The 12,462-nt window shown below is 43.8% G+C and overlaps 1 protein-coding gene across 5 annotated transcripts in view; it reads right to left on the reverse strand.

Moving 5' to 3' along the window:
* The window catches only part of NUP214 (nucleoporin 214), a 104,110-nt gene that overhangs the window by 59,261 nt on the left and 32,387 nt on the right, over window positions 1–12,462 (reverse strand). For all 5 annotated transcript variants that reach the window (XM_046022016.1, XM_046022013.1, XM_046022015.1 and 2 more), the window contains exons 19-21: window positions 11,890–12,072; window positions 10,709–10,794; window positions 10,527–10,610 (exon numbers count right to left, since the gene is read on the reverse strand). In XM_046022016.1, the coding sequence (XP_045877972.1) occupies window positions 10,527–10,610; window positions 10,709–10,794; window positions 11,890–12,072 (353 nt within the window). The remainder of the gene's footprint in view (window positions 1–10,526; window positions 10,611–10,708; window positions 10,795–11,889; window positions 12,073–12,462) is intronic.

A 12,462-nucleotide genomic window follows, 5' to 3' on the forward strand; every position in this document is an offset into this window, starting at 1 on the left:
AGGTTAGCCTGGATTATGCGGGCGGGCCCAAGGTAAAATCCCGTGCGCCCTTCAAGGTAGAGAGGGGAAGCAGAAGCGGAAAGCAGAGAGCTGACACACGAGGGGACCTCACGTGCCCTTGCTGGTGTGCCAAAGAAACACGGACCTCAGTCCGACAGCCGCAAGGAGCTGAATTCTGCCAACAAGGGGAAGGAGCTTTGAGGTGGCCTCTTCCCCAGAGCCTCCAGAGAAGGGCTCAGCCCAGCCAACGTCTCTTTTTTTTTAAGATTTTTATTTGACAGAGAGAGATCACAAGTAGACAGACAGACAGGCAGAGGAGGAAGCAGGCTCCCCGCTGAGCAGAGAGCCCGATGTGGGGCTCGATCCCAGGACCCTGAGATCATGACCTGAGCCGAAGGCAGAGGCTTAACCCACTGAGCCACCTGGGCGTCCCCCAGCCAACATCTTGACCTCAGCCTGGGAGCCCTGAGCAGACACAGCGCAGCCTTGCTGTGCCTGGACTCCTGTCCCACACACTGTGAGAGCGTTAACAGGTGGCGCTTCAAGTCGCTACATCTGTGATCACTTGTAACAGCACACATAAAAAGTAAGTATAAACCCAATGTTTTCTTAAGGCCACATGGCTCTAAAACAGTCCTCTAAAATCTTAGTTCCCGAGAGGTAATAGCAACAAAAGATGATTCACATTCATCGCCTTCAAGAACCAGACAGAGACTGAAATAACTATGTAACTCCCAAGGTCTGATATAACCCAGGAGGTCTCGTGTTTCCTTCCTTCATCTTCGTGATGCCATTCACGGACCTTGGATGGAGGGAGATCCACTGAGTAAGAGACGCAATGGCTAGGCTCACTCACACAGGCGGTGTCTTCACAGCTATACACCCGCTCCCTGCTGGGATCAAGGATGTGGCTACCTTCCTGGCATTAGAAAAGGGGCTCCACTGAAACCTAGAGAATCTTATTCTGGGGGCCCCTGGGTGGTTCAGTCCTTAAGCATTGGCCTTCAGCTCAGGTCATGATCCCAGGGTCCTGGAATCAAGCCCTGCATCAGGCTCCCTGCTCCTAGGGAAGCTGCTTCTCCCTCTCCCCCTCCCCCTGCTTGTGTTTCCTCCCTTGCTGTGTCTCCCTGTGTAAAATAAATGAACACAATCTTAAAATATATATATATATATTATTTTGCTTAAGCTCTAACTCAGATTAGAAAAGGCAAAAAGCCATGTTGGCAGGAAAAAAAAAGGACAGAAATCTTCATCTCAGTAGACAAAGCAAACCTCATGCCTCGTGGGAACTGCAGAAACCGCTCCCTTTGAGCTCAGGACAAGGTCGCTCACTCACTACTTTAATGGCTTCTGCACTGGTGGTCCTAGCGAGTGAAATAAGGTAAGAAAAATAAAGGACCAAAAAGGAAGAAACTAAAGTATTAGTACATATACAGAATATAACTGTTCCCATAGAAAGTTCAAGAAATAGTTAACAGACATGATTTGAATAAACCAGTTTAGCTACGTTGCTGAATGCAAAGTCAACATACAAAAGATCCAATATATTTCCATGATCACATCTAACATAAAACATAAAATGAAATTTAATGAAGAAAATCCATCATTACAGGAACAATAAAATTTTTTTTCAAGATTTTTATTTATTTTAGAGACAGAGAGAGAGCAAGCACAAGCAGGGGGAGGGGCAGAGGGAGAAGCGGACACCCTGCTGAGCAGGGAGCCCCATGTGGGGCTTGATCCACCCCAGGACCCTGGGATCATGACCTAAGTTATAGGCAGACGCTTAACTGAACCACCCAGGTGCCCCAGAAACATATAAAAATATTAAACTCATGGGAATCAGTCTAACAAGAGATATGTATATTCTTCACGAAGAAAACACTGAGAGAAATTAAAGATGCAAATAAAAATATACCCTGTTGGGGCGCCTTGGTGGCTCAGTGGGTTAAAGCCTCTGCCTTCGGCTCAGGTCATGATCCCAGGGGCCTGGGATCGAGTTCTGCATCGGGCTCTCTGCTCGGCAGGGAGCCTGCTTCCTCCTCTCTCTCTGCCTGCTTCTCTGTCTACTTGTGATCTCTGTCTGTCAAATAAATAAAATCTTAAAATAAAAAGTTAAAAAAATATATATACCCTGTTTAGGAACTAAAAGATCAACACTGTACAAATGCCAGTTCTCTCAAGTTGATCTAGAGATTTAACACAACCCCAATCAAAATTTCAACTTTTCTTTGAGAGTTGAGGGAGACAGAATTTAGCAAGACAATTCCAACATTAATATGGAAACAGAAAGCACCAGGAAGAGCCAAAACATTCTAGATCATGGGTCAACAAACCAAAACCTTGGGCCAGCTACCTGTTTTTACAAAGTTCTACTGAAACACCGACATGTTCATTCATTTGTATACTGTCTGTAGCTGCTTTCCCATCACAAGGGCAGAGGTGAATTAGGCACAACAGAAACCATGAGCCCGGCAAGCCTAAAATATTTACTACCCAACCCTTAAAGAAAAAGGTTGCCACCTGCCGTCCTAGGTTACAGAACCTCCTGTGACGATGAAGTCACTACCATCCTGTTACGGCAGCCACCAGTCACACGTTCCCACTGAGCAAGTGAAATGTGGCTACGGGGACTGCCTAACTGAATTTTTAGCTTGACTTAGTTTTTATTAATTTAAATGGTCCAGTGTATTAAGACAGCACAGCTTTAGAATCTAGAAGAAGAACAGTGCTGAGGTTTATCTAGTACAAGTTAATTAAGGCAGTGTGGTAGCAGCGGCTTCTCATCAGCGTATGACACCAAGAGACCTACATATAAGGATGACTGATTTACAACAAAGGTGGCCACTCAGCAGGGAGCAAAGGAGTCTTTTCAATAAACATTACCAGGACAATCAGCTATGTAAATACAAAACACGTGAGCCATACTTTGTATCCTCAGCACAAATCAATTCCAGACAGTATAAACAAAACGTGGTACACCCATACGAGGGACCACTACTCAACAATCAGAAGGCGTGAACTACTTATGTTATGCATCATGCATGAACCTCAAACACATACTAAGTGAAAGAAACCAAACCAAAAAACTATATGATTCCATTTATACACAATTTCAAAAAAAGGCAGATCCTGATAGAAGGAAAACAGATCAGTGGTTGCTGGGGGCCGAGGAGGGAATGACTATAAACAAGCATGTAGAAACTTCCTGCCTGGTAGGAGTATTCTAAAACTGGAATGTGGTGATGGTTATACAATTCTGCAAGTTTAATAAAAACCATCAGACTCAACACTTAAAAAAGATGAATTTTATATATTTTTAAAGATTTTATTTATTTATTTGACAGAAAGAGTGAGAGACCACAAGCAGATAGAGCAGCAGAGGGAGAGGGAGAAGCAGGCTCCCCACTGAACAGGGAGCCCAATGCAGGGCTCGATCCCAGGACCCTGGGATCATGACCTGAGCTGAAGGCAGTCACTTAACCAACTGAGCCACCCAGGCGCCCCTGAATTTTAAACTATGTAAGTTATACCTTGATGCAGCTGTTTCAAACAAAATCAATTCAAGGTAGACGGTAGATCTCAATTTGAAAGGCAAACTATTAATATTTTCAGACAATAATAAAAGTGCAGACAGACTCTTGAGAAGGATTTTTTTTTTTTTACGTTTTTATTTATTTATTTGACAGAGAGAAACACAGCGAGAGAGGGAACACAGCGGGGGGAGAGGGAGAAGCGACTCCCCACCAAGCAGGGAGCCTGATGCGGGGCTCAATCCCAGGACCCTGGGATCATGATCTGAGCCGAAGGCAGATGCTTAAGGACTAAGCCACGCAGGCGCCCCTAGAGAAGGACTTCTTAAAGAGAACACAGAAGTACCAACTGCAAAAGAGAAGGCTGGTGAGTCTGTTTTAAATAAAACACTTGTTTGCCAAAAGAAGGAAAAAAGCAACAAAGTGAGTACCTACAACCCAAATAACCAACAAAGGGTTGGTATCCAGAGTGAATACAAACATCCACACATCAGTAAGGCAGATTACCCAATAGATAAATGAGCAAAAGATGCAATCACAAACTTGTCAATGTTGTGTCAATGACACAAAAGTCAATTATTAACCAAATACTTAGTAACACATACAAGGGTTACAACAGAGTAGTTAGGAGGAAAAAGACTGACAATATGAAGCTTGTAGAAATGTACAAATGTAGAAAAATGTAGAAAACTGACATAGTCACACCTTGATGGTAAAGCAGAGTAAGCTGGTATAGCCACTCTGCAAAACTGTATAGAAGAATCTACAGAAGCTGCGCGGTGGACAGAGCACCAGCCGACAATGTAACGAGAACACGTGTGCCCGAAGATGTTCAGAACAACATTTGTTCCATTACAGCCGGAAACTGGAGACAGTAAGCGGCCACCAAGAGGAGAAAGGATAAGGAAATGCAGCATATTTCTACAGCCGGGTACTATGCAGCAGCACAGCAGGCTAAACCCCCCAAAAGAGGCAAAACCAAACGACAGTGTCTGAGAAGACATCACGCAGGTAATAAAACCGACAAGAAAAGCACAATTAGGGAGACTGAAGAGAATGGCAACTCAATGCAATGTCCAATTCTGAACTGGATCCTTGATTTTTAAAAGATGCTATGAAGGTCATAAGAGGAACAGTTGGCAAATTGTCAGTATGGATTGCATACTAGATAACAGTGCTCTGTCAAGGTTGAATTTCCTAAACCTGATCATTGTGTCACTGTGTAAGAGAACATCTTGTTCTCAAAGGACACATGCTGGGATACTTAGGAGTAACAAGTCCTGTCTGCAACTTATTTTTAAATAGTTCATCAAAACTAATAATAGAAAGACCTGTACTCTGAAAACTATAAAAACTGATGAAAGAAATTCAAGAAGATACCAAGAAATGGAAAGACAGGAATGCCTGGGTGGCTCAGTCAGTTAAGTATTTGACTCTTGATTTCGGCTCAGGTCATGATCCTGGGGTCCTGCGATCAAGCCCCCGGTAGGGCTTTGTGCTCAGCGGGGAGCTTCCTTGGGATTCTCTCTCTCCCTCTCCCCGCCGTCCCTTGCCTCCCTCACGCACACTCTCTATGAAACAGAGCTTAAAAGAAAAAAAAAAAAAAAAAAGGAAAGACATTCCATGCTCTTGGATTGGAAGAACAAATATCAGAATGTCTATATTACCCAAAGCAAGCTACACATTTAATGCGGTCCCTATCAAACCACCAACAGCATTTTTCACAGAACTAGAACAAACAATCCTAAACTTTGTGTGGACACAAAAGATCCCAAATAGCCAACGCAATCTTGAAAAAGAAAAACAAAACTGGAGGCATCATAATTTCCGATTTCAAGTTATGTTACAAAGTTACGGTAATCAAAATGTCACGGTACTGGCACATTAGAATAGACACAGATCAAAGAAACAGAATATAAAATCTAGAAATAAACCCATGATCAATTGAGGAAAGAATACGCAATGGGGAAAAGATAGTCTCCTCAACAAATGGTGTTGGGAAAAGTGGACAGCCACATAAAAAGGAACGAAACTGCACCACTTTCTCATGCACACACAAAAATAAACTGCAAATGGATTAAGGACCCACATGTGAGACCTGAAACCCTAAACCCTAAAAATCCCAGAGGAGAGCACAAGCAGCAATTTCTCTGACACTGGCCATAGCAACATCTTTCTAGATATGTCTTGAGGTAAGGGAGACAAAAGCAAAAATAAACTATTGGGACTACATCAAAATTAAAAGCTTCTGCACAGCATTATAACTAAAAGACAACCTACTGAATGGGAGAAGATATTTGCAAACGGCATATCCCATAAAGGATTAGAATCCAAAATACATAAAGAATTTATATGATTCAACACCAAAAAAAACACCAAATAATCCAATTAAAAATGGGGCACAAGACATGAGCAGACATTTCTCCAAAGACATACAGACGGCCAACGGACACACGGACAGATGCTCATCATCACTCATCGTCAGGAAAATGCAATCAAAGCCACAATGAGACACCACCTCACAGCTGTGAGAAGGATTAAAATCAAAAACACAAGAACAGGTGCTGGGGAGGGTGTGGAGAGAAAGGAACCCTCCAGCACTGCTGGCGGCCATGCCAGCTGGTGCAGCCACTGTGGAAGACAGCATGGACGTTTCTCAAACAGTTAAAAACAGAACGACGCTACCATCCAGGAACTGTACTACTGGGTATCTTCCCAAAGCAAAACACTAACTCAAAGGGATCCGTGCATCCCTGCGTTTACTGCAGCGTTACTGACAATAGCCAAACTATGGAAGCAGCCTGAGTGTCCACCACCGGGGGAATGGATTAAGAAGATGTGGCGCGCACGCGCGCGTGTGTGTCCACATGCGCACACAGACATGGAAAAGAATGAAATCTTGTCATTTGCAACAATATGGATGCATCTAGAGAATATAATGCTAAGCGAAAAAGTGAGTCAGAGAAAAAGAAATACATGATTTCACTCATATGAAGAATTTAAGAAACAACAACAAAAAAACAAATAAAGGGGAGAAAAAAGAGAGCAGAGGGAAAACTAAGAAACAGCCTCATAACCACAGAGAACTGCAGGTCACCAGAGGGGAGGTGGGCGGAGGACGGGTGAAACAGGGGACGGGGTCAGAGAGGACAGCGATCACGATGAGCACTGAGTACTGACTGAGCTGTGGATTCACTGCATCGTACACCTGAAACTAACATAACACTGTACGTCAACTATACTGGAAGATAAAAAACTCAGTAAATATATTAAAAATATTATTAACAATAACGTGAACATGTGTGGTAGAGAGGAGAAAAATAAAGCAATTGTGACCAACATTACTAGGAAATCTGGGTGAAGGGTAAGTGGTAAGTGTGTGCTCACGATTATCCTTGCAGCTGGAGTTCTGAAATGTTTCAAAATAGTAAGTAAAAATTACAAATATCAAAGGAAAAAACCAGACAAATAAAAGCAAAGGCACACTTTCATATATGTCCATACAATGGTACCTCTTGGGAGCCAGAAGACTGGGACGCACAAGAGGGTCTAGGAAGTTGGCCAGGACAAGGTTCTGTTTCCTAACCGAGCAGAGGTTACGCAGATGGGCAATTCTGTTTTGTGTTCTTTTCTGTACATGTGTTATAGTTCATAACTTTCTTTTTAAAAAATATTTATTTATTTATTTGACAGAGATCACAAGTAGACAGAGAGGCAGGTGGCGGGGGTGGGAGGGAAGGAGGCTCCCTGCTGAGCAGAGAGCCCAATGCGGGCCTTGATCCCAGGACCCTGAGACCATGACCTGAGCTGAAAGCAGAGGCTTAACCCACTGAGTCACCCAGGTGCCCTATAGTTCATAACTTTATTTTGGGGGCGCCTGGGTGGCTCAGAGGCTGCTTTTGGCTGAGGTTATGATCTCAGGGTCCTGGGATCCAGCCCCAAGTGGAGCTCCTTGCCTAGCAGGGAGTCTGCTTCTCCCTCTCCCTCTGCCTCTGCTCTCAACTGGGTCTCTCTCAAATAAGTAAAATCTTTTTTTTTTCTTTTTTTTTTTTAAGATTTTATTTGTCAGAGAGAGAAAGAGAGCGAGCACAAGCAGGGAGAACAGAAGGCAGAGGCAGAAACAGGCTCCCCACTGAGCAAGGAGCCTAATGTTGGACTCAATCCCAGGACCCTTGGGATCATGACCTGAGCCAAAGGAAGACACTTAACTGACTGAGCCACCCAGGCATCCCTAAATAAAATGTTTTTTAGAAAGTTAAATATGGGGGCGCCTGGGTGGTTCAGTGGGTTAAAGCCTCTGCCTTCGGCTCAGGTCATGATCCCCAGGTCCTAGGATCAAGCCCTGCATCAGGCTCTCTGCTCAGCCGGGAGCCTGCTTCCTCCTCTCTCTCTGCCTGCCTCTCTGCCTACTTGTGATCTCTATCAAATAAATAAATAAAATCTTTAAAAAAGGTTAAATATGTTTACATGCTCTGAATTATCCTTTCATGTATATTTCCTAGATTTAAAGTGCTTGGCTATAATGTGCAGTGTCTACTTAATGTCTGTATCCTCTTCCAAACTGAAAGTCTAATGTGGTCAAACACTACGTTTCTCTTATTAACCAACGTTTGGGACAAAGTAGGCAATCATATTTGTTGAATGAGCAAGTAAATTACATAAATCTCACTTCTAAGGAATTTATTACGAAGATACAATCAGAGATGTGGTTAAAGATTTGTGAGCAAGGATGTTCTGAGCAAAATCTTGGCAATGAGATGAATACTTAACAGGAACTGGATAAGTAAATTACAGCCTTCTAATAGAAGGAAATAGTGTGCAGTCATCAGAAGGCGTATGTTCAATATTTAAAAACATAAGGCAGAGGAAAGGCTCATGAAAGTTATTTTTTAATTTTTAAAATGTCCCTTTTTTTTATTATGGCAAAATACACAAAACATTAAAATTTACCACCTTAACCATGTTTTCAGTGTACACTTCTCCAGCTTTAAGTACATGCACAGTGTGGTGGAACCATCCATCTCCAGAATTCTTTGCATCTTGTAAAACTAACACTCTGTACCCAGTCTCCATAGTTCCCCATAATTCCCCCATTCTCTCCCTGGCAACTGCCGTTCTTTTTGTGTCTGTAAATTTCACGACTCTAAGGACCTCTTCATACAAGTGCAGTCGTACAGTGTCTGTCTTTTTGTGACCGGCTCATCTCTGTTAGCACGTCGTTCTCCTGGCTCATCCACAGCATAGCATGTCATCAGAATTTCCTTCCTCTTTAAGGTGCGCATAATACCCCACTGCGCTTATCTTTTCAGCCGCTGACAGACACCTGGCTTGCTTCTACCTTTCAGCTACTGTGCATGGTGCTGCTGTGAACATGAGTGTACAGATACCTGCCTGAGTGTCTGTTCTCAGTTCTTCTGGGTACCTACCCATGAGTGATTTACTGGATCACATGGTTAACTCTCTTTCTCATTTTTTGAAAGATTTTATTTATTTATTTGACAGACAGAGATCACAAGTAGGCAGAGAGGCAGGTAGAGAGAGAGAGGAGGAAGCAGGCTCCCTGCTGAGCAGAGAGCCCGATTCGGGGCTCGATCCCAGGACCCTGAGATCATGACCTGAGCCAAAGGCAGAGGCTTTAACCCACTGAGCCACCCAGGTGTCTCTGGGCTCAGGTCTTAATCTCAAACTCAGTGAGTTCAAATACCACAATGGTCGTGGAGGCTACTTACAAAAAAAGAAAAAATTCCCTTATCTGTGATTACTATTTACCTCACTCAATATTGTATGATTACAGAAAAATTAATAAGTCATGGTACAGTAAGATTAAATTTCCTTCTGTTAATTACCAAAAAGCATCTGTTGTTGGTATTAAAAACAGTTTCAACTTACAACACAATTTCAAAGAAAAAAGCAGATATGGGCACTAAAGCAAAGCATGATTATGTATGAAGTTGTATATGACAAGTACTTTGTTTAAAAAAGGATTTGATCAAAAAAAAAAAGGATTTGATCAAAAAAAAAAAAGGATTTGATTTATTTATTCGACAGAGAAGGAGAGAGAGTGAGCACACAAACAGGGGAGTGGCAGGCAGAGGGAGAGGGAGAAGCAGGCTTCCCACTGAGCAGGGAGCCGGATGTGGAGCTCAATTCTAGGACCCTGGGATCAAGACCCAAGCCAAAGGCAGAAGCTTAAATGACTGAGTCACCTAGGCGTCCCTGACAAGTATTTAAAAAAAAAAAGAAAAGAAAAGATTTTTAAATTCATTTGAGAGAGAAGGCGAGCATGCTCAAGCAGGGAGAGGGGGAAGAGGAAGAAAGAATCTGAAGCAGACTCCGAACTAAGTGCAGAGCCCAAGGCGGGGCTCAATCCCACAACCACGAGATCATGACCTGAGCCAAAACCAAGGGTCGGATGTCCAACCAACTATGCCACCCAGGTACCCCACATGACAAGTATTTTTTTTAAATAAAATTGAGATAATAACATGGTAATTTAATGACAAGATTCTTTTTCATTAGTCACATGGTTTCTTTTCCACAAGTTGTGTTGTGCCACCATTCTCTTACGGTAGGTTTTTGCTTTGTTTCCTAAGTAGTTTCCTAAGTATTTCCCCAACCGCAATGCAATTCCACTCCAAACCCCAAACGAGTTAGACAAGTAAAGCATCTTCAGACACAGCTGGGTCCCTGGTACCCGCTCAGTGTTCTCCAGACCCTTGGGAACCACCACCACATAACCGAAGGACTACAGAACACGTGTCAAAGCCACAGCTACTACCTTGAACTGCGCTAAACAGTATGCACAAGCTGCTCCCTACTCTAACATTCAGATGGACAAGAGATCTGGGGACATGTCCTCTGCTTCTTACTAAGAACCGATGGAAAACACAGACACACAGACACGGAAGTGTCATGCAGACTCCTCCTTCCATCCTACTTTCATACCAGGTACTGTATGTTCGAGGCTAAAAATTCAGGACCGGTTCCCTTTACCTGGGGCAGTGGATCTCACTGGGGGGGTCTTCCTCTTGGCCAAGAAGTTTCTTAGCTGTGCTTGTTTCACAGGGGACAGTTTAGCTGCAAGAAATTCATGAACCATAAATGCTTAAGACTTGGTTTTAAGAAGTCAACAGAAGACAATGCAGAGAGTTAAAGAATGAGAAGAACGTGTTTACCTGGCACTCTGGACAAGGGCTTGGTGTGAGAGTCTATGGTGGTTTTCAACAAAGCATTACGGAGACTTTCGAGGTCACTGTCAAAACTAAAAGAGGACTGTGTTACATACAAACCAACTATGACCTGAGAAATCTCCCCAAATATAAATGCCAGAAAACCTCCCCAATACGGAAACAGGAAATCTGACCAACCAATCAACATAATCCAACCCAAAAGGAAAGAGATTACCACCTCAGTATCCTCCCCCTCCCCCCACCAGGGAAAACCCAGCACTAACTGCGCTGTAGCACAAAGGGCAGTTAGAATGTACACATTTGGCCTGAAGGCAGAAACATAACACCCCAGTGACTTCAGGAGTAAACTGTCTAACTGCCAGGTCTGAAAGTTTTGTTTTGTTTTTTTTTTTAAAGATTTTATTTCTTTATTTGACAGACAGAGATCACAAGCAGGCAGAGAGGCAGGCAGAGAGAGAGGAGGAAGCAGACTCCCCACCGAGCAGAGAGCACAATGTGGGGCTTGATCCCAGGACCTTGGGATCATGACCTGAGCCAAAGGCAGAGGCTTGGGGCGCCTGGGTGGCTCAGTGGATTAAGCCGCTGCCTTCGGCTCAGGTCATGATCTCAGGGTCCTGGGATCGAGCCCCGCATCGGGCTCTCTGCTCTGCCGGGAGACTGCTTCCTCCTCTCTCTCTGCCTAACTTGTGATCTCTGTCTGTCAAATAAATAAATAAAATCTTAAAAAAAAAAAAAAAAAAAAGGCAGAGGCTTAACCCACTGAGCCACCCAGGCGCCCCAGATCTGAAAGTTTTTACTCAAAATGAGAAGTCAGAGCTTCTAGACACATTAGTCAACCTAATTCTACCAGTTAATTTTCAAAAGAACAACGCTATTTACATACAATCTGCCATCACCTACTGGCACCTGTCTCATCTGGCACGCTCAATTTCACTCTCCAACAACCCCGAGGCAGGTACTGTCACTCCCGTTTTATAGGCAAAGCAACAAAGGCTCAGAGAGGGTGAGGGACCTGGCCAGGATCACACAGGTGAGAGCAGAGTCACTTTCAAACCCGCATCCGAAATACTCTACAGCTTGTGCACATGACTCCCAAACAGTCGGCTGTTCCTTCAACCACATTCATGGAGTGCCAGGGACACAGACAGGCCCATTCCCCTGCACACCCGTGAGTGCTGCTCTGGGAGCTGACATCCGAGGGCAGGCTCCACTGGGAGGTTTGGTTATAGAGACGGAGCTGCTGGAGACTGTCCACCAGGTGATTCAACCTCTTCCTCTGCTGGTTGATGATTTCCCGGTTGTTGGCTAGCGTGTTAAACAGCGTCTCTCGCTCTGGCACAAGCAAGCGCCTGTTGACAACAAGGAAGAAGAATTCAACATCAACAGTGCAAGTACCACAACGATAACAGTGAAAGAATAAATCAGAAAACCCCCGGTGGACAGGCAGCGTAGGGAAATTAACCAGAACATAAGAAGGGGACGAAAGCTTTACAAGGATAATAAAGAATGAGGAAGGAGAAGCTCAGGGTAAGCAGGCCGGGCCTGTAGCAAAGGACAGCATCATCATGCAACCTCACAGAGGTTCTGGGGAAGAAAAGGGTGGGAAACAGAGTCAACAATGGGGGGGCAGGGAATGCTTTTAGCTGTATACTTAGGGTTTGTCTATTTTCCTGCATGTCCATTACACCAAGAAAAAAAGCCCTGTGGCCCACTAGAGTTCTGTGGGCATCAGTCACTTC

The sequence above is a fragment of the Meles meles genome, chromosome 11 (genome assembly GCF_922984935.1).
Source record: "Meles meles chromosome 11, mMelMel3.1 paternal haplotype, whole genome shotgun sequence".
NCBI lineage: Eukaryota > Metazoa > Chordata > Mammalia > Carnivora > Mustelidae > Meles > Meles meles.